This window comes from Zosterops lateralis (genome assembly GCF_965231275.1).
Source record: "Zosterops lateralis genome assembly, chromosome: Z".
Classification (NCBI taxonomy): Eukaryota; Metazoa; Chordata; class Aves; order Passeriformes; family Zosteropidae; genus Zosterops; species Zosterops lateralis.
In genome coordinates this window covers 40,686,433-40,710,134 of record NC_139800.1, presented here as the reverse complement: position 1 = coordinate 40,710,134, position 23,702 = coordinate 40,686,433, and the positions used below count along the sequence as shown (strand labels likewise).

Below are 23,702 nucleotides of genomic sequence, written 5' to 3'. Positions count from 1 at the left end.
CAACCACAAAGTTTAAAACATGTGGAGGTTAAAAAAGTTCAGTTGAATTTTGGAATATGTAATTTTTTTCAATAAAATGTTTCTTTTCAGCTCCATTTTTTATTCTTTCAGGTTGTCCTAGCAGTGGAAACATGTCTGAATGTAATACCTCATTTGGTGGTTTTCAAGGATGCATGCGACTTATTTCCATTGATAACAAAGCAGTGGATATGATCTCTATTCAGCAAAATGGTTTTGGCAATTTCAGTGATCTCCAGATAGATTTATGTGGCATTACGGACAGGTGAGAAAATAATGTTTATTCATTAATTTATCTATGTCTACATTTAGTTTCTAATAGTGACTTGATGACAACAAAACATTTACTAAATTACATTCTATTTCTTTTGTGAGAATTCAGAAGTCCAGAATAAATGCAGAATATGTAGCAAATAGACTTCCTTTTACTGCAAATAAAATTAACTTTGACTAAAATTATTTTATATTTCTGACAGATTTAAAATATCTTACTTTACAAGTAAGCTGGAGACACAAATCCTCTTCTGTAACCTGTAGTCCCATCCACCCTTTAAAACACTATGTTTTCACAAGTTACAGCTGTTTCCTATATTCTACCTCTCCAGAAACACAATAGATGGTATCCATCATAGTGAGTGAGCAATTGTCTTTAAGACCATGGTCAGAGCTAATGTCATAACTTGCAATTAGCATCTATCTAAAAAAATGGCTAGTTGAAGTGTCTCTCCTCAAAAGGAAAGTCCCTCCCCAAAGAGGAAACTCTGTATATATTCCTAGAAATAGAATTGCTTGATGGAAAGACATTGCTGCACTTCAGCGTAATGGAAGCAGGGGGGCTTGCAGAACAACACAGGCTGCCTGATAGGAGAGGGAGAAAATACAGAAACAGTCTGTGGAAGGAGAAGTTTTATTCTGTAGACTCCAGAGAATGCAGTAATAGACAGCTATGCTGTCTTTAATCCAGAAGTGTTTTACTTGGATCCAGATGAAAGGCTGAACTGAAAGGACACACCAGGCAGAGGAGAATTATGTGCTTTTGAATAATCCTCCCTCACTTTCTATATTTCTAGAGCTCGTAAGGTGCCTTTTGATTAAAAAAAAAAAAAAAAAGAAAAAAAAAAAAAGAAAAAAAAGAAAAAAAAAGTCTGTTTTTTACAAGACTTAAAAGTCTTATAAGACTTTTCAAAAATTGTATCTTTCTGGGGAAACACCATAGGCAGAGATCTGCTTCAAGAAACTAGCCAGTTTCAGGATCAGTCACACAACCCTACTTCTGTGACCTGCTATGCATTCCTATAAATAACACAGTGTACAGCTGTGCATGTTCTTACTTTGGAAATAGTCAATACTCCTTGTAGATGAAAGATAAAAAAGAAAAAATTACTAGCTATTTACTAGCTATTATTCATAAAAATTTAAGGAGAAAAACATCCAAGATGAGGATGGAAGTTCTGCCTACAGTGTGGTCCTTTCAATTGTGTTTGTACTGTGTATTCTCACCAATATTTCTACACCTATCATCCATTAAAGACATATATATATGTGTGTATATATATATATATATATAATTGTGCAAATTTATCCCTTCCTGAGCTAATCCTGACTTTGCAGTAGCTATGTGTGATAAACATGTGCAAAAACACAGTATGGCTTCAGTCAAAACTTTACTGTGTGGCTGACTAGAGATTTGTATTTGGGATGCCATGTACATTGATGTTTCTTTTTCCTTTTGCCTTTTTTTCATACTACTGCCTTTAACTTATTTTCTCACTTTTCAATCACAACTGTCTCCTTCCTCTCCTCTTTGATGGGCCTCATGACACTTCCATCCAGCTTCTAAAGCACTGCATCACTGCATTTTTTTGAACTCTGGAATTGAAGTTACTTCTATTATACTGCTTGTTTTCTTGCTTGTGTAAAGACAAAACCACAAAGATAATCAGATCAAAAGAATCTAATGTGGGAATCTGCATATTCTTTACTCAAACACATTAATGGATATATAAGCAAGATTTTGAGTGAAAAATATCACCCAATTGGCTCACTATATAATTAATATCAATTTCTGTCTGATTTACCATGAATTTTCCAATGGTCGCAGTAACTATGGACTTTCTAAAATGCTCATCTCAGAGCTGCAGTTTAGAAGCCATCTCCTCATCTATGAACACAGACATATCTTACCAAAATTTTTTAAGGGAGATGGTACATTTTTTTTATTAAGTAATTCCAGCTATTTTTAGTTTTGAATGACCATAAGATGTAAGTTTGTATGGGTAGGTTCTAACAAGATGGTAAGTGCATAAATAAAAAATAAATTATGTTTAAAACCACTATGTAAATCTCAATATATAGAAATCCACCATTATTTAGAGTATACAAGTGTCAGAACACTTAACTCTTACTACTTTCTCATACTTTATTGACTTGAGGTTATATTATTTTCATACTTCATCAAAATTATGTGTGTTTTCTCAAGTTCAGTGATACAAAAGGAAAAGAACATCTTTATGGGAGATTTTTCGTTGGTTAGTTTTGTTTTCTTTAATATTTGCTAGTATTAATTTATGTCTCTTCTTCTATCTTTACCATTCTTGCATTGGCTCTGCCAGATTTAATATTCAGTTCCCAGCATGCTTAGCATATGTCTTCCTATTTTGTCAAAAATAGAAGATTAATCCACCTATTTTTATAAATTTCATTACCCTCATTATATTTTTTTTTCAAAATAGACTGCTTTAAGAAATCCTGTCTGATCTTGTGCTATCTTGTGCTATCTTGCTTCTGTGACTGTCTTTCCCATTTCTTCACACAGTCTCATTTAATTCAATATATATCTCATTTGTAACATATTAATTTTAAGCTTGTATTTTGTAACAAGTTTCATGTCTCTTTTTATCAAACTAGTTCTACATCTCACCATAAATACCAGGTGATAAAGCACATATATTTGACAAAATTAAAACTGCTTACGTTTTAAACAATTTTTATTTAATAGATAGCTTGTATCATTCTGTGCACTATATTGTTTGAGAAAAAATGCTTTCTTCCTACCTTGATTTATAAATGTCTTTGAATGCCCTAAACTAATGAGCATTTCTGCCACTATGTTCCTGATAGTAAATATCTCCCTACAGGTGGGTGCAAATAAATCCGTTCTTTGTCTTGGAGTCTTGATGTGAGTCTTTACGTCTCCACTTCCAAATCGTGAAGCATAGCCCAAATTCCAGAGTTATTGATGGCTTGAGTAATAGAAGTGATTGACACTTAAATGTAGTAGTTTTATAGTAGTTTTACACATTTGAAGTGCATGAAACAAATAAAATTTACTCTTTACGTAGTGACCTGGATTTATATGCAGTAGTAAATAAACTGAAAACAATTCTATTTAATCCATTCTTTACCTCATATATACACATTTAACTTATGAAGAGTATTTTTTATGAGATTTATATTCTTCATGGAGAGACGGTTAGTTAATAATTCATTTTTCTGAATATAAATTGAGGTTTTATTCATTTTATGTAAACAAATGGCATTTGTTTATCTGTTTGATAAACTTTCTAATTCCTTATCCTAGTTCTTAAATTGTTATGACTGCAGTCTTCAGTCTTCCTGTGATCCTTCACTTAGCCATTTCATTACATATCTTTATATGGTTCTATTGCTCATATATCTTTTATGCATGCAAACAATTCCCTTCATATTTTCTCCTTAATATCTTTTCTCTCAGCTCCTTCATCAGTATATATTGGTTTAATAACTCCTAATTAGATACAAACCATTCACAAAATCACTTTCAAGGACACAGTGTCATTTAAATACCTTACAATGTTAGGATATTTAGTCTCTGAGGGAAGAGGACCAGATGAGTGTGTCCTAATTACATTAAGCCCTACACAGAAACATATAATTTCCTACCAGGAGCTCTTGCCTTTTTGTCCTGGCAGCAGAATACAAATAACTAATTGAATGGATTTATATCTTTTAAAAGAAAAAAAATCAAAAATAAAAATGATGGTCACTGCACAGTTCTGAAATATTTTTTTTCTTTTTTTAAAAATAAACTGAAGAATGAAGAAATAATCAGCATTAAAAATGCAGCAGTTATTTGCTCTCTTTGAAAGGATTTTATAGCCGTAATTTAGACCAATGATAAAGAAAAAATACACAAAAAGAGTGTGTAGCTGAAAATTGATATACAAAGTTATTGTTTTCCCTTTCTTTATCAAAACTATATATTATATGATACATTCATATTCTTTATCAGTATTCTTCTTTCAATATTATTTTATAGTTACTAATAGTCTGCTGCCTTGGTTTAAAATATATCATTTTCAGAATCCATACACCTAAAAGTATCAAGAAATATGTGTTAAATGTTTAATCAACTGTTGCTTTTGTGGTTTTAGCACACATGGTGATGAATCCAAAAATTAATTTTTATAGGTGAAATATTAGAAATACTGTTTAAAATGTGAGAAATATTTTTTTAGAAGTGTAGCTTGTTCAAAGAAAGCTGTATTCTAAATCTTGCTTTGGGATAGGGTCACAGTGTATAATGTAGTTATACATGTACTTTGAAGTAGCTAGTGACTACATACTATTTTGAAGCAGAGAGAAGAAGTTAATGTTAAATTATACTTTTAACCTGTTTTCATTTTCATTAAGGTTGGTTCAAGCGTCATCAATTTCATCAGAGCTTTTCATCTTGTGAACAATATTAGGAAGATTAATTAGTAGGGCCAGGGAGTCAATATAAGTAAAGACCATGTGAAACATAATTTTTGGATAATGTCTTTATCAAAAAGGCATAAGACACAAAATATGACTTTAAAAAATCAGAGCAGCTGTCAGTGAATGCACTGAAAGTCTTGAATGGAAGTTTTGCTAAATATAAATTTGTATTTATAATAACTGATGGTAAGTTATACCCATAGAAAGTAAAATAGAATTTACCTAAAAAATATTAGTGTGCGTATTTAAGTAATTCTGCCTAACAAAGTATTTAACATCAAAATAATTTTAAGCTTGGTGCTTAATCTTATCCTCAGGTTCCAAAACAGAATTCATTGAGACATATCCCTATCATCTGTTGACTAGTCTTAGGAACACATTTTGTGTGTGAGACAATAGATACAAGATCAGTTCTTTCACTGCCAAAAAATGTCATGTATTTCCTTGAAATTAGGTGACATTTATTAGTTTACTTATTTTACCTATACTTCACCTGCTACTTCTTTTTTTAATTCCCTTCTGTGAAAACCACTTATCCTTGTTTATAAACATGAAAGAAAGATAAAATTCTGTGAAAGCCACTTATCCTTGTTTATAAACATGAAAGAAAGATAAAATTCTTTGAGTGCCATGAGCAGCAAATGTGCAAAGACCCTGAATTATTCATAGGGCAGATGTGTGAAATGCTGGACTTTCTGCAATCCTAATTTAATATTCTCCTAATGCTTCTTGAATTAATTAAGAGGTATTTTAAGAGCCTGTGAATGTTAGTGGGCATGTTGTTTTTGTTAGTTTTCTTTCCTGTGGCTAATGTCAACAGTAAAGTCATTTTACACTTGCTGAGCTGTATCATACACATACACTCAGTGCAGTTAGAATGTTAACTAATTTCTAAGTTGAAAAGCTAGTTAATAATTGGTTGAAGTGTGCCAATCTATTTCAATATTTTTTCAGCTGCATTTATAAAATAAAGATAATTTCTTTATTTTTCATGTCACAATTATTTTATATTTTAGTCTAGTCTTAAACACAAAGAAGTTACAGGTAAGTTATTTTTTCAGTCAACCATTCTATACCTAGAAGAAAGTAATCAAAACTCTTCAGGATCTTAGTCATATTACTGGAATAGAAACTGACTTTACAAGTAGTCAGTTGTGTCGGTACTAGCATACTGAATTCTTTCTAAAAGAGTAAACATGATTTTGGAATAAGAAATAGAGGTCAGGTGTTGTGGCCAGATTTATTTATGTGGTTTTTTTATTATTATTTTTACAAGAACAGAAAGAAATTGCTATGATGTTGCTTTGTTTTGATAGATGTCATTGAAGAAATCCTAGTCATTGAAAAACTTGCCATTGAATTATTTAAACCTGAAACCTTTTATTGGTTTATTAGTCTGTATTGAATTGAGGCCAGTTGAACACTAATAACAATTCTGCATCTTCCACTTTATCTGTGTTCTCACAAGCTTATTACATAATTAAGATTTTTTTAGCAAAAGGAATACCAGGAAAGAAATTATCTTAATTTTCTTTTACTTACACTGAAATTTTTGCCAATGACCTTGATGACTTCCTTCACATTATACTTATTTTTCAAGGTTTTGCTTTTCTTGCTAAGTACAAGTGGCATGTAAGTGAGGAGAAAAAAGAGCGAAAATGCACGTTGTTTTTTGTTTTAGGTGTTTGCCTAATTACTGTGAACATGGTGGTGAGTGCTCGCAGTCCTGGAACAGTTTCCACTGTAACTGTGCCAATACTGGTTACAAGGGAGCTACTTGTCACTATCGTAAGTCTAAGATATTTTCTGATTTCTGACTATGCTTTTACTTCTGATTTAATTTCTTCAGCACAAAATAAAACAAATAAACCAAACCAAAACAAAGAACATTTGAATTTATCATTCATAAAATATTTTCAGTAAAAAAAAATATTCATAATTCGGTTTGAGGGAACCAAAGGCCTTGGGAACTCAAAGTATGTAACAAAAAAAATGATTGAAAGTTTAAGGTTTTTTCTTTTAAAATTTTTGTACTTTATATGAGATTGTAATATCCTTTAATAATTCCAGTTTCTGAATCCGTGTATCGTTTAGAAATATGGTAAATTCCTCTTTATTCGTAACAACTAATGGTTATTATTTCTGAGCCAGTGGGACTAAATGCATGTTCAAAGATAGTCCTGTGCTAAATCTCAAACACGCATTTATGTAGTTTGCTGGATCAGGAAGTAGATTAGGAGAAAATAAAATAAACACATTTTGGAAACCTAATTGAATGTAATTTAGGTAATTTCACAAGATATGCTTTACTTTGGTACTACTTTCAGTATGTTCTTGGAAGAAGATAAAATAAGCACTCTTGTTTTCATTACATGCCTTTAATAAGTAAAATCTATACAATTCTATTTTTTTTTCAAATGCAAAGATTGCCCTAATCATCAGATAAATAATTCTATAGTTATATATTGTCTATATAGAATCTATACAGTCCTTTTTGGCAGCTTTTACAAAAAGAATGTGTGTCTACCCAAATGGGATTTTTTTTAAATCTTGCTCATACAAGGTCAACAACAGCCATAAAGAACAGTATTTAGAAAAACTATGTAACACAGAAAATATGTCAATAGTAGAGATGCTTTTGAATACCATGGTGTATACTTTTAAACTCTGATGAGCCCAGAATGAAGATGAAGATGATTTGATAAATTGCAATTTAGAGTCACAAATTGAATCATCTGATGATGTCTATGAGGACAAAGGAAGGCAGAGGTTTCCTGATTATTAGGACTCAATAAGATACATAATAATACGAGTTACCAATTTTTTTTTATTGTCAAAAACAATAGTGAATAATTGAACTTTAGTCATTTCTAAATTTAGCTAAGAGTATTTACTGTAAGAAACCATAAAATTACAGTTGGAAATTGTGCAAAATTGTTTATTATGGATATTTAATAAAGTAAGTAAAATGAATGGTTTGTCTTTTTATAGTTGTTGCCATATGATATTATTAACCATCAGGGAAAAAATAGAAAGATAACAATGTTAAAAAAATAGCTTATTTTTTAAAAAGTTGTGCAGCACTCATAACTACTTTTCATTATTAATCTAACAACTCATTCTTTTTGGCAGAATTTTTTTTGGTTTTGATAACTGATAAAGCACTGTTTAATTTTGAAATGAAGGATCAAAACATTATGACTGCTCAAAAGAAATATAAAGGTTAAAGGAGAAGGAGAATTTAGATTAATGTGTCCAGCTGTGTCATTATCATCATGCTTCCTGAGATAGAGTTACAGAGGCGGACCCTCTTATCTTTTTTTTTTTTCCCTCACTTATTTTATATATAAGAGGTATCACAGATTTTTTTTAGATCTAGACTGATATAAAGTATACATGACAAGGAACCAAGGAGCTGTCATTTTGTCTTTGCTTATTTAGTTCTTTTACTGAAATCTCTGACAAGACACTTGCTTTCAGTTTAAAATGAGAAGAAAATAAGAAGCGCGAAGACCAAAAAATGCTTATCTTCTGCTTTTCATTACAACAGCAGCAAAAATAAAATCTGATTTGCTTGAAGTAGTTATTGGAGGTTTCCTCAAAATCTGATTACCAGGGTCTAAGTAAGACCCTTGGCATTCTAGCATTATTTAGCAATTTTGCAACCATTTACTCACCCATATTTCATGTTTTCCTCACAGAAGTTTTTTGCTGGAAATACATATTAAAATGCTTAAAAATGTGTTGTGTTACCTCTATGATAAATAAAACCAAATATGCTTAACCAATTCTGATAAAGGCAAAATTTTGTTTGCATGATTTTTTCTCCATTCTTCAGCAGAGATAGAAAACACCAAACTTCTTTTCCTGAAGTTGAAGATCATGCACTTTTTTTTTTTTAAGTTGTCTGAATAAAATGTAAAATCGTGCCATTACATTTGTGATGGAATGTGTTCTTTTACAGCCATCTATGAGCAGTCATGTGAAGCCTATAAGCACAGAGGGAACACTTCAGGCTTTTACAATATTGATTCAGATGGAAGTGGCCCCTTGGGACCATTTCTTGTATACTGCAATATGACAGGTGAGGTGATAAACTTCCTTAACTTACAGCTGTGACTGTATGCATGCTCATTATATTGAAAACACTAGTTATCAAGTGAGAAGTCTCTGCAGTTCATGACTTTAACGTAAACATGTACAACAAAATGAAGGTGACTCCTTAGCTCAGGATATTGGGCAAATAATTAGGCATAAAAATTAGAATTATAACAGGAGTCAGGCTGTGAAGCTAACACAGCATTCCTGGTAGGTTTTGCATAAATGGGGCATGTGTTCCATATGGAGACAATGTCATACGAGTTCATTTTTGGGGAGCAGCTTTGTTATCACTGAAGTTGCAGCCTCTTGAGGATACTTAAGAAAACGAGAAATAAGTTATATTTTATGAGAAATTTGCTGACTTTCCCTGATGGCTTTCTGAAAAAAATTGATTTAGATCTGGCCTTTTTTGAGAGGAATATAGATATTAAACTTCATCTTGCAAACTGCAAGGTGATCTTTTGGTCAATACAAATGCAACCATTGGGACCCTTGCAGCCTCACCTTTGGAAACCCTGTTCCCCTTCTGCAACCAGTTCTTTGAATCTGGTAATGTATATAACTAGATGTTTTAACTGTCAGAGTTTGTTTTTGGTCTGCTTTTTGAAAAAGCAGTTAATGTTCTCTCTGTATGGTATATGATATATTGGTATATGTCCTTTCAAATAAGCTTAAATTTAAATGTTTTTTTGGAATTCATTGTTGCTGGATTTGTGGGTGTCTCCTGTACTGTTTACTTAGCCTCTTTTAATTTGAATTGCTTTCCAGCCAAAATGGTGGGAACATTTTATTATGTTTGACAAAAATTTATTTTTATGCAGTTAAAACTGTATAAAAGAATATATGAATAAGCTAGATTTGAACTGACTAGGACTAGATATGCCCTAAGTGTTGAGAACTTGATTTAGAAACCCTATAGTAAGACTTTGATGTTGACTGGAGCAATTTATCTAGTCTCACCATGTCAGCTCCTGGCTTTGACTTCTACAGTGAAATGAGCTTCCTCTCAATGAGCATACTTGAGATTGGCACAGGCTCTTAAAAGGAAATATTCTAGTGTCCTGTGAGGCTAAAAGAGACCAAAGAATCATGGCAGAAAGATGACAATTTTTCTAAGTGGGTATAACTCTCCAAGGTACAGTGTAGTGTCTGATTTATCCTTGTGTGTCCATGAACAGCTGTTCCTGTTTTCCTCAGTCACTCCTTATTCACCACATTAAGCAAACATCATTGATCAGTTCTTCATCTCAAGATGCATTCTGACAGGATGAATCTTCTATATTTGTTTTGTTTCCAGTTTCCTCATGACTGGTATTCCCTTTTCCCACCAGAGGCAGGGAAGGCAGATGCCCATATTTCTTGCTACACTGCCTTGTGTTTCACATTCATGGGGCTCTATTTTCAGGCAGCTGGGAGGGAGGTACCATTCCCTGATTTTATACTTGGAGGTCAGTTTCAGATTCAAAGGCCTACGGTCCACACTGTCAGTTAAAATCCTACAAACTTTGCAGTTAATTGTTTCTCTCTTTTTTTGTAGTTTTGGGATGTGTGACTGAGTTGAATATCCAAATTGCTTGTCTTCATTTTTGTGTTCAGTGTAATGTTTAGATGTATTTGTGTCTGTATGTATGTTCATCTACCAAAAAGCCCCCCACTAGCACCCAAAACAAAGGAATCAAAATTTAAATTTGTATTCCTAGCTGGTTTTTATAATTAGAAAAAGGATATTTAATTTCGTTTTTCTGACTAGTACTTAAGTGACCATAATTCTTTCCTCTTTATGGAAATTTTATAATATCTGCCATGTGTGGCCTATAGGCAGCTGATTAAATAAAATATAGTTAGAATACTACTATTGGAATGTCCAAAATATTATATCAATACTAAAATAGAGGAAAAAATAGTTTTTCTCATGTTTTTTCAAATTACACTTGCCACAAAAATGCAAAATTATGCTGACCATGAATCTAAACTTGACTTGACTGTACCAGATGGGCTTTAACTGGTAGCCTTCTCACCCCTACCTTGAAAGGGGTTTTGGTCAGGAGAGTGAGACTTACAGGTTTTGAAAGTGGGAGTTGAAACAGAATAAACCCATTTTTTTCCTATTCATAGGTGAATAGTCTTAGCAAAATACAAAACAGAAGAATGATATGAGCCTTCACCATGACTACTATTTAATTTTATGTGACGGTAATTCACCTTCATGTAATCTTAGTTTTATAGCAAACAGTATGCACAAGATACTTCTGCTTCAGAAAAATAAATTAATTCAAGCTGTAAGGATGTATTTAATGTAGGCAGATTCTAGGATAGAATTAATGTTATTTTATGCATTATTTAAGCCTGGGGAAAGTAACAATAGTATTTTTTTTCCTTCTAATCTTTCATTGCAATTTACCAAGTAAACAATATTTTATTTCTGATACTAATATTTGGGTGTCATCACATATTTTTTCCTTATTCAATAATCCTAACTAGCTGAATACCTGTTACAGTCATGGTACAATGATCTACCTATGAATAGAAACAATGAATAATTGTTTTCATTTTTGCTCAATGATTTATATTCCTTTCTTGGGCTCCAAAAGGCTACCCATTATGAAGAAGTTATCTTGAAGTTTGGCTGATTTCATCATACATGCTCTTTTCAATACTAACTTATGCAACTCTCTCATTCTTTATTACTTTTCATGTGTGTTTTGAAAGATGCAACGTGGACAATTATACAGCATAACAGCACCAACCTAACCAGAGTTAAAAGTGCTAATCGGGAGAACCCACACACTGTGTTTTTCAAGTATTCTGCCAGCCTAGACCAGCTTCAGGCTACAATAAACTTTGCAGATCACTGTGAACAGGAGCTTGCTTACTACTGCAAAAAGTCAAGAATTTTAGATAAGTCAGGTAAGTAAAGCAGACAAACCTCATTATGTTGCATTGTGCCTTTTATTTTTCTGGCTACTAAAGTTATTTATTTCTAACAAGGCTATGGCATTTTGCTACTATGGAGTTTGAATTACTTCAAATATTGAGTTCTCAGATTTGGCAAGAGATATTTGAACCAGAAAAATAAAAGTGTCGATTTATAATGATTTTCTTTCAGAGAATTAAATTCTCAAGTTAATTTCTCTCATAAGACTTTTAAATTAACAGAGATTGTTATTAAATGATCCCTTCTTGTTTAGTCTTCCAAGAATTTTTAATTTTAATGAAGGAATTAAATTATTACTGGGGAAATATCTTCTTAAAAGAACAAAATTGATGTGTAGATACCAGAAGAAGTTAATGTGTGCATTTAATGTGCATATTGTGACTACTTGACAAAATACATCAATAACATTGAATTTCCACTGTCCAATATAAACATTCTTTAAAAGCTCAGTAGTTAAAATGCGGATTATTGACAAAATTATAATTGCTTTACAAAATAAAGAGAGGTCTGATCTACTTAAAGAAAAGTGAACTTATGTAGTCTATTTAAATTTTAACTCTTACTGACACAAAGCTGGTGTTAAAAGACTTTACTCTGAACATCTAAGCACTCCAAATAGTGTGGAGGTAAAACCCTCATTGTTTACTGTTTTTTTGAAAAACCTAGCAAAATTTTTTGACTTGTGCACCAGAAACTCTTACGATGCTAAAAATTGATTCCTTGGCATTCTTTCCTACTAAGCAGAGAGAATGCCTCTGCGTGAAGCCCTCTCAGGTTCTATGTCTATGCTCTTTCCTTACACATTCTCCCTAATTATGGCATGGATATCTCTGGGCTTCTTAGGCTGGTGTTTGCTCTTGTAAGAATATCTGTTTGAAAACAGCTCCACAGCAAAAAAAAGTGAACCTGCTCCTTAAGATGTCCCAATGAACCTTCCTTTTACTGTGGACTCCGAATTAAAGCTATGTTTAAATGTTCAAAAGCCTGGTTTGCCTGAAGCAGAAAGTTTAAAGAATTTATTTTTTTTTGTCCAAGGAGATTGCATGTAAATGTGCTAAAGTATTTCACTATCTGTATTGCTATGCTGCTTATATTACATATAGCTGCATATTTATAATATGCACATAAATATGCTAAAATAAAGGGTTTAAAAGTGTACAACCAGCCACTTGTGATAAGTCATCTAAAATTTATTTTTGAATGCTAAGAATAAATAGACATGTGAAAGTTATATGAGATTTCTATAAATTTTCTAAAATCATTCTTTTTTTAACACATTTTAATCACTCTCCTTTCTGCTGTTTATAATCTTTGCTAGGTATGCCTGAGAAATAGAGAATTTGATTATGTTTACCAGAGATATTTTTTGGAACAGACAGTCCACCTAGTAGGTTTTAAGTGACTATATTTTAGGAATGCATTGTATTCAATCAGCCCGGATAGCATTTGCAAATGATCTCATTAAAGTCATCAGTTAATATATTTATTTGATCATTATGAAGAAATCCCTAACTTGTAATTAATGGATCTTTTTTGCCTAGGCAGTACTTTCTGCCAAGGCAGGGAAAAAAATCTGTGCTAATCAGTATGAACTTGCAGCATTTCAGTAAATAATCTCTCCTCACCCTGCTGTATGAACAAATAACTGAGACCAGCTTTTAAACATACCCCAATGTCCCTAGTGGAACACTGGGAATGATAATTCATTCCTACAATATAAACCTAAGACATGCTGTTAAAGCAGCAGAAATATTCTGCTTTTTACAGTCTTCGTTGTTAGAACCTTTTTAAAGTGTTGTCTGATAAATTATTTATACACAGTCTCTGGGTTTTCTTCCTCCTGTGATGGTTTGCAAACACAAACACTGATATTGGACATTGATGCCATTATGCAAGCTTGACTTTTTGAAAAACTATTCACACTGTTTTTCGGCCTGCTGGGCTGACAGTTGTGTGGTAATGAATGCAGTCAATATGTTCACGATCTGAAAGATTGTCAGTGTAGCAGAGGTCTTATCTAAGAGTGAGGTTTAATAAGCAGTAGCAGTTGTAAGTAAGGTTGAGACTGGAATAAATTCCAGCTTCTTCATGGGGGCCAGGTGCGGAAACTGGAGCTCCAGCAGAAACAAAAAGGAATGCATCTCTAAGAAACTATAATTTAACAGCACTTGATTTCTTCTAATGCCTCAACTTTCCATGCATCCATCACCCTTCTTCCATCTCATTTGAGATGGTTTATCTTTATGGTTCATATTGTTTAGATATTATGTGTTCTGTAGATATTTCTTTTGTTGCTATGCTTGCTTGGCAATATCTCTAAGCTTATTCTGCAGTACTGTAACACTAAGGAAACATACAGTTTTATCATTTTGCTGCAAACAATGCTGACTGGATGCACCACAGAGAGATATAATAGTCCTGAGCAACCTCACTTCTGCTCACTAGGTATATCATCTTGCTTATGGAAGCACCATTAACATGATTTCTGTTGTCTCTGAATATATAAATTCTGAATCTGCTGTCCATGACCTAACAGCTGGTTTTGGACAGTTCTGATTAACACCACTCTTCGGCTGTTTAAAGATCATCACAGATGTGGGTAGTAGTACTCTTGGTAGTTGAATGAGGCCATTTCTGTGACTTTCCTCATTCTATTTCTGGTAGTTCCAACATCTGAAATTGATCTTTACTTGGGAATATAAACTACCCTGATTTTTAGGATGATTATATCTCCTATTTCATGGACCATTTTAAAATGAATTATATAAATGGACTGCTTAAGATAAATTATTCTAATGTCATGGCTGGCTGAACTAGGTACTGCGAGTTCCCTTTTCCACTAATGCAAGCAAAAATCTGTGACAATCACTTAATACATGATAACAAGTATTAAAATGAATAATTACCAAGTGAAGGTGGAAATATATTTTTTCCTGGTCATTTAAAGGTTTTAGATTTGAGCAGGGATTTTTGTCTTCTTAAACTTCTGGAAAATTATTTGTATGGGAAACCTGAGAGAGGTAGGAGACAAGACTGGGCATTGATTTTCTCTAACCTGCTTTTTAGATGGGATGCCACTGAGCTGGTGGATTGGAAGAACAAATGAAACTCATACTTACTGGGGAGGTTCCTTTCCTGCTGTACAAAAATGTGCTTGTGGACTGGAGGGAAGCTGCATTGATTCCCAGCATTACTGCAACTGTGATGCGGACAGGGATGAATGGTGACTTTTTACTGTTGATTATTCCCAATACTTCTTTTGTTAAAAGCAAATAAAGAAAATAGACAGGCCTTAGCACATTTATAATACCAAGGCAGTTGCAAATCTAAGTTATCATAGTTTCATCTGATTCTTTGCTATAGAGCATAATTTTTCACCAAGTTATTGCTATATACCATATAAGGTATATAAATTAAGGTATATAAATTAAGGTTTAATCTTGCACATACTTTCTAGTCTTCTAGTATTTTGTATGTTATAGATTTAGACAATAATTCTTTAGCATAACTTCAGTTAGTTTTAGACTTCTGTATGGAATTAAAGTTAAAATAAAATGTGAAAAAGGTTAAATTTTTAGCATAATTTATAACCACACTTTAAGGTTTAGACTTTTTACACTCTTTAAAATCTACAACATAGATAATTGAAATTAATACTCTTGCTATCAATGAAGCAAAGCACTCATATGGAGTCCTACTCAAATGGAATGAATGGATTTCTAGGATGTACGTCTTCCCCTTGCCTAAAACTCTCTGGTGTCTTTTGCAATAACTTCCAAGTAAATAATACAGGGACATGGTCATGAGTTCTTATTAGAATGTCAAATTTGAACCTGACTTTTCATGTAGTGGGATCAGATACAACTTTCTCAACAATAGCTCCAGTGAAGTATAGGATTTGATAAAGCAGAGGGACTTATCAGATGAAAGATCTTCAGTTGAAGAAACTTCTACGTTCTAAAAATTTTGAAGTCCATTTAACTTACATAAATCAAGTTCAGTGAATACATTAATATATGCATTTTAAAAAATACACCAACATCTATTCTTTTTGAAAGTGGGAAAATGTAAAAAAAAATGCTTAGGAGCAGCTTGATGTGTGCAAAATCAAGCAATACTTTTTTTTTTTCTTCTGAGGGTCCACCTTTCCTATAAAGAAGCAAGTAGTGAGTTGGCTTGGAAAATGCTTATTCCCTCAAATGAGCAGGGAATTCAACAGACACAGAAATGAAAGTATAAGAAGGAGTTAATCAAAGAACAATTCTTCACAGCCTTTAAAGATTTTGAGAGAAAAGAATTTGCTATTGCAATAAAATTCACAGGGTTATATCTGTAATGTTTATTCCAATGGAAAGATTAAAGAAACACACATAACACTAAGAATTTTCCTATTATTATGCTGTATGAAAATGAAAACAATATTAATTTCTATCACAAAAATTAATGCTGAAAGACGAATGCATTTTGAGGGAAAAAATAGGACAGTTGCTCATAGATGTAAAATATTCTTGTTCAGTTTTATCATTCATTCAATCCATGCTCACATATACAGGCTAATTTATCATGGTAACATATTTATAAATACAGTAGATGAGAGGATTATATGCATGTCTTCACAAGCACATCCACTTCTAGTAAGTTGCTGAGATGTTTATGAATATATTAAATTGTGAGTATAATAACTCTGGGTTTATATTTCTGTTTGTATCCACTTTGACACTTACAAGAGATTAGATGGTAGAGATTCTTCCCAGTGACTCCAGTGTTACAGAGATTATGAGTACACTCATTTTGGTACTTGTGATTGAAGTTGTATTTGATTCCCTAGAGGCTACTGTTTTGAATCAGTTGACTAGACACTGTTCACTGGATGGAAAAAGTAGGTAGAAACAATGCTTATTTGAGATGCATTTTGAGCACAGAGAACTAGTTACACACCGTGGTTTTGAAACACTGACAGTGTACTTTTAAAGTGAAACCTATCTTGTTTCATACATCAGACATAGATTTAACTCTAAACTCTTTATTTGACCAATCAAAAACTTTAAGTCTCTCGAATTCTAGAACAGAAATATTGTTTTTAAAAAATATGGTCCTAACAATTTAAAAATTGCAAATCCTCTCCACAGAATATAATTTCTGTTCAGTTTCCTTTTGTTTACAGCATCATTTTACTGAAGCAACTGCTTCTGGTGTTTTCAGAGATTTTCTTTCTGTACTAAATTAGAAACCTGCAATATCTCACCTCATGAAAAATTAACATTTAAAAAACCATATATTTTGCATTCATCAGTTAAGCAAAATAGTTTACTAAAAAAATGTCCATTTGTATGCACTGTGCTCCAAAACAGGTAAACAAATTGTATGCAGGAGGAAGATGATGACGATAGAGAGAGTAGAAAAAAGTCACTAATTTTATTCAGCACGAAGGCAGAGTCTCTCCCTATTGTCTCAGTCCCAGTGCACTGTGCACTGAAAGACAAGGTTGCTAAGCCTAATGACATTCTCAGAGAAACATGGATTTCTTCCTGAGGTATGTCTCATTTTTAATCTCTGAGCGATGGGGCTTCTAGATCACTTCTCCTCTATGAGTTTCTGCTGTTCATTCTGAACTATTTGCTTTGCCTTTTAGAGGGAAGATTGAATGAATTGGATGGACAGATTGTTTTCCAGAACAATCCTTAGTAACTGAACATTTCCATGGATTTAGGGAAAGGAATTTTAGGGCCAAGACTGATGCTTATGTAATTTAAAAATTCAGTTCCGGCACTAAGTCAACAAAGATTTCTAACAAGGAATTAGGGATAATATTACAAGTACTAGATGTGTGCTCTGAGTTGCAGAGCAAAGTTGCGTATTTGCTTTTCTGCGAGTTTCATATTTGTAGCATACTGCTTTTCCTGTAATCAGCATGACTTTGTACATTTCTATTTGATTTTTTAAAAACTTTTGTCAAGGTGGAAAAACCTTAAAGAAGTTGGACTTACTTGAAAGTTATATTAAGCCATTAAATATTCAGTTTTAATGATGGAGCCAATTACAGATACAGTATGTCCTCAGCAAAATAAAATTAATTTTCAAATTTGACTTGAGCAAATACATTGTCTTAGGCAGCCAGTTAGGTGCCCATTTATTAAAAAGGAATTTTCTCACACTTGTGTAGATCAGCACAACCATAAAACCACCCACTTCCAATGAATTATTTCAGTCCTGTCAAATGAGCCCAATATCAACCCTAAATCATAAGTCTCTGTTCACAGTTTTTTGTATCCCACATGTACAAACACATGTACACACACACATACTTAGGCAGCCTTTTTTATTTTATTTTAAGTTTCTTAGTTTCTTTCCTTTTCCTCAGGAATGTGTCAATTATAATGAAATATTTATTGGAAACATTTAGGAGAGCTGTGGCTTTCATTTTCCCTTTTCAGGACTAATGATACTGGCTTCCTCTCCTACAAGGACCATCTACCAGTAACTGAAATTGTGATCACAGATACTGACAGACCAAATTCGGAAGTCGCTTACAAACTGGGGCCTTTGCTTTGCCGTGGTGATAGTAAGTAACTACTGAAGAGTTTTGCTAAACAGTGATGCATTTTGTTTGCAATAACTTTTAAATGTTCTTTCTTACAAGCCTAAGATAGATTTCTCTACAAATTCCATCCATTTCTTTTTGGAATTAGAAAAAAGACCACCATCATCCAGTGCAAACCATCAAAATTGTAAAAATGTATTTTTCATTATACACATCACTAGTGATAACAAAAAATGTTATAATAGTTTTCAAACAGATATTTTGGTTTATCCAACTGGAATTAAATTATGAATAAAGCATTACATGAAGAGGAGTTCATAGTTGGTTAGCATGTCCTGGGGGCATAACCTTCACTAGCTATGCATGCATCTATCACAAAACGTTGCATGTATTATCTCCTCTGAATTTTTATGCAGCCAGGAATACTATATTGTAGGAGAGTGATTCAGTGTGTGCAATATCTACATGCAAATTTTCAACTGCATGTAAGAATTTAAATTATATAATTTTGCACAATAATTCTAGGTTTACATTCTGAATACATATATGTGGTAACCAGAATAATATGTTTGTGCAAAACTGACACCTTGTTGAAGATCTGTTGTGATACTTTTGTTTTTAATAATTTCCCTATTCAAAGAGAACGTTTGGTTTATGTTCAATAGTAATGTATTACACAAAGTTCTATGTGTGCTGCAGTTTGTAACCAAAAATTAGGAATTAGGAGAATAAATGCTATAAATAACCCCAAAGAACTCAACTGAAGAGTTGGATGGGCCATATTTGATGAGTAAGTTATTATAATATTCAATTAGGTAAATTTCTTTAAATCACATGTTACCTTGTGAGTTTTCATGATTTTACTTGTTATCTATAATAATTATTACATTTAATATATAATAGATGTAATATTTAGACATTTTTTATTCTTTACATGATTTTCCTCCTTCATCATATGATATCATGTTTGGTTTTCAAATTTCTTCAGCTTATAAGAGAAATACCAGTAAAGTACTGATTTATACTTTTAAGCTCACTCAGGAAAGTACATAGATTTTTAAAAAATAAATTAGTATGTATTTATTTTTGTGTCATGCCTGGAAGATTTGTTAACAGATGTGTGTTTCAACACTGAATTCTAATTTTCTTATGAAAATTTATAAGGCTTAAAAATTCCATTGGGTTCTTTCGCTTCACTAGTGACATCTGATTCTGAATTGATCATTTGTCGTACATATCATGGGGCTATGATATAGTATTGTGGTTTAATTCAGAGTGACAGAATTATCCATGAGTTGAGATCTGGTTTCTCAGTGTCAAACTGATGTGTGAAGCACCCAAGCCTGCACTGCTTCTCTGGGCAGCCTCTTCCACTACTTGGCTGTCCTCAGTGAGACTTTCTTTTTCTTTTATAAAGCCTGAAACTTGGTGCTTTCCTCATAACCACTGGCTTTGATACTCACACCTTACACCAATGCAAAGACCCTCTGATGACTTCCCCTTAGGTTTTGGAGTGTGCTATCAGGTTTCCAGAAAATCTTTTCCTTCCACAGGCTGAAGCACCCCTTTTCCTCCAGCCTCAAGGGTAGGACAAGTGCTCCAGACCTGAACATTCTGGTGGCCTCCACAACACTTACTCTTATTAATGTTTTCCTTTGCTAGGGGAAAGGAAATTGGAAGCCCAGTGCAGGTGTTCTCTTATAAATGTCAAATAGAGGGGGGTAACCACCTCTCTCAGTTGTCTGGCCATGCTCACTCAGCCCGTGATGCTGCAGGACTCCACTGTGGCCACAGACAATGAAGCCAGTGACAAATGCAGCAATGAGACAGAAACATTTAGAGCTTATGTAGTTCTAATTACTGGGGGAAAGAAGTTGAATTCCACTACTCACCAAGTTCCCAACTATTATTAATTATCTAACCTGACCTCAGATGTGACAGATCTTAAAACATGGAAGTCAACTAGCTTCCTCAGAGTAATCTTTAAAACATACAGACAGTTGTGACACACCTTGACCTCCCTAACTTCATTTGATGTTTTCTTAGTCTGGGTGATCGAATTGCTGCAATATTTCACACTGATGATGAATGATCACAGTATTTCTAGACAAGCTGTGATTGGAAATTCTAAAATATGAGAACAAGCACAAGAACTCAGTCTGAACGTCAGAGAAATATTCTTGTAATGTCATACGACATTGTAGTATTTGACTTCAAAAAGAAGCAATTTTGATCTGAAATAAGCTCAGTGAAAAGATTTCAGAAAATAACAGTTCATGGTCATAATACAGCAAAAAACCTTGGAATAAGAACATTGATTTTTATTGTTAAATCATGCAATTTTTCTCAGTCATTTACATCATAAAGACATTATGAGAAGACATGTTTTTAAGGAGGAAAGAACTAAATTTCGGGAAAACAATAAAATTTCTGAAGGAAAATAATTATGTCATAGATTTTGACATAAAGTCAAAGTGCAATTTGTTAAGAAAACCACAAATTCTATGGGTGTATATAATATAATATCTAAATACAAGTTATTATATAATTTGTGGCATTCTATATATATATAATATTTTATAATGTATAATATTATGAAATATTATATGTATAATGTATAATAAAATAAATTTATAATGTATAATATTATGAAATTCTTGTACAAACATTTAATAGCACGATATATAATGAAGTCCAGAGAAAAGCAATGAGGCTGATGAAGGGCCTAGAGGGTAAGTCTCATGAGGAGAGGCTGAGGAAGCTGAGGGTGTTCAGCCTGGAGAAAAAGAGGCTCAGGGATGACCTTATCACTACCTACAGCCACCTGAAAGGAGAGTGCAGCCAGATGGAAGTCAGTCTCTTTGCCCAGACAACAGTGACAGGACAAGAGGATCTAGGCTGAAGCTGCACAAAGGGACATTTAGGCTGGACATCAGTGGAATTTCTTTACATAAAGGGTTGTTAAGTATTGGAGAGCTGCTCAGGGAGTCTGTGGAGCCATCACCCCTGGAAGTGTTTAAGGAAAAAGGACAGAGCACTCAGTTCTATTGTCTAGTTGACAAGGTGGTGTCCAGTTAAAAGTTGGATGTAATGTAAAATCATTACATTTTGCAATGTAATTGATTCTGTGATATATCCTACATAGTAAATTTTATGTATATATATATATATATATATATATATATATATATATATAAATAATATGTAGACTGTATTAAAATATATTATTATAATTCCTCATATACAGTATATTGTGTGTTATGATAAATACTAAGTACAGTATATTGTGTGTTATAATAAATACTAAGTGTAGGACTTAGATTTTTTCCAATGGTCATTGTATATAAGGAGTGGATTTGATAATGAACATTTTCTTTAATATTTAGTTTTACAGATAATGTAAAGAGCTATGACTTGCAGTAATTTCTGAATTCTACATATTAATTTTTACACTAGACAAAACTGATGAAATTTAAACTCTCTTGCCAGGCCACTGCTTCTAGGGGTGATTTGAAGCTGCAGAAAGAAAGCAGACCATTATTAGCCTTTTTTCCTAACCTGAGGTTGACACCCATGAGGGTTTAATTAAATATACTTTTAATGACAATTACCTTGCAAGAATGCAAAAAGCAAAGAATGCAAAAAAGGTCCAGTGGAAAATACCCATTTTTCAGAAATGCTGTCAAACAAGGAAGAAGATATTCTTGAGCTTACAGTGTGATTTGACTACTTTTCAAAGAGATCATTGTTTATTTTTTCTTCTGTTGCTCTCCAGAACTAAATGATACAATTGTATTTCGCAGGGGAATATCCTTTTCTAAATAAATTTTTGTTCTATCTGGCAGACAAGTTTTTCAGAATAACTGACTAGTATACCACGTAAAAAACATGGAGGAGAAGGTTTACTGGTATTTATAATATGTTCATTACTTCATTAAATGACTCAAATCTAAAAGATCATAAATTCTTATTATATCAATAATCAAGTTCTTGTGGGACAAGAACTTGGGAGAAAATAAAAATTGTTTATGCCCACAACAAAATAAAGTAGAACTATGAATAACTGGTTGAATTGAATTGTCATAAACTATGCACTCCGCTGACTAAATTTCCAATTTAGAATTACTTATTTGGGTGCTTCTGAAAAGTTGTGCATCGAATGCAGTCCAGCAGGAGTTGTCTATTTGTTGTTGCATATTTTTTATTTTCACTCTTTATTTAACATTCCATTACTATACTTGGCTTCTTTATTTTAGGTTTTTAAGACTAATATCTTCAATGAAGTATGTTACTTGTAAGAAAAACTAACCATATTAGTCAGAGCAAGACAAGAAAGAGTAGCCTTCTGTAAGAAAAGAACCCCAAAACCCAAAGGCAATATAGATAGAGTTTATTTTATAAAGTTTAAAAAGATGCATTCAGATGTTATTGACTTTTTTCAGCATTTGTGATAAAGTAACCTAACTATAAGATGCCAAGGTACAGTGAAAGTACTAAAAATATTCTAGAAAAATATGGCCACTTAAAAAAACTCAATAGTATTAGGCAACACTCACCACCACACGTATAAGTAGCACTCACACTTTTCTGTCACCTTCAAAATAAAGTACTGATTTATTACTGATTAATTTCTAAATTCCCTCTTCTGCTCTACAATACAATATGTTTAATAAATTGTATGGTAAGACTGCTGGATTGAAAAATATATCTAAATATAAGGAAGATTAACATTAACCTATATCAACTGAGCAGGATAGCAGGAAAGATTTTGAACCATATGAGAATGAACAAAGTATTTAGTACATTACCAGATAGAAATTCTGTGGTCTTCATGAAAAAAGAAGGCATTATCTCCATTATTTTTGTCATTATTGAAGTAAAAGCTAGATGCTGAATAAATTCCAGTAAAGATAGTATGAAAAGATTAAAAAAAACCCACTCTTCTATGTTGGGTGTTTTTTGTTCTTGTTCTTTTATTACAAGAGCTGAGTAGAAATATTCTGATCTTTTACTATGAATTTCCAGTAAGTATTAGGATGTATAAATAAATCCAAAATACTGAAATATAGCTAATATACCAAAATTATGCGTATTAAATGGGTGATTATAATCTGTCAGCATAAGATTGATTCTTGGGCCCAAAAAAATTTGATGGTATAGATCTTAATAAAAAAATAATATAAAGATACTATAATGCATTTTAAATATACCATTCAGCATGAATTTACATTAAAGAAAGATAAGGGTAGTATTGGTGAAAGGACTGATAGACTCTAGTAAGGTATTTGATGGAGTGTCATTTACTTGGCTGAATTAAAAAAAAAGTAAATTCAACTGCAAAATGACAGTGCAAGCATGTAAATGCAAGCA

At 32.6% G+C, this 23,702-nt stretch overlaps 1 protein-coding gene across 1 annotated transcript in view; it reads left to right on the top strand.

Moving 5' to 3' along the window:
* Positions 1 to 23,702, top strand: part of CNTNAP4 (contactin associated protein family member 4) — a gene marked incomplete at both ends in the record, with an annotated part of 202,905 nt that overhangs the window by 153,637 nt on the left and 25,566 nt on the right. The window contains 6 exons of the mRNA XM_083883231.1: positions 112 to 283; positions 6,437 to 6,543; positions 8,720 to 8,839; positions 11,566 to 11,763; positions 14,858 to 15,014; positions 18,226 to 18,353. Of these exons, the coding sequence (XP_083739357.1) occupies positions 112 to 283; positions 6,437 to 6,543; positions 8,720 to 8,839; positions 11,566 to 11,763; positions 14,858 to 15,014; positions 18,226 to 18,353 (882 nt within the window). The remainder of the gene's footprint in view (positions 1 to 111; positions 284 to 6,436; positions 6,544 to 8,719; positions 8,840 to 11,565; positions 11,764 to 14,857; positions 15,015 to 18,225; positions 18,354 to 23,702) is intronic.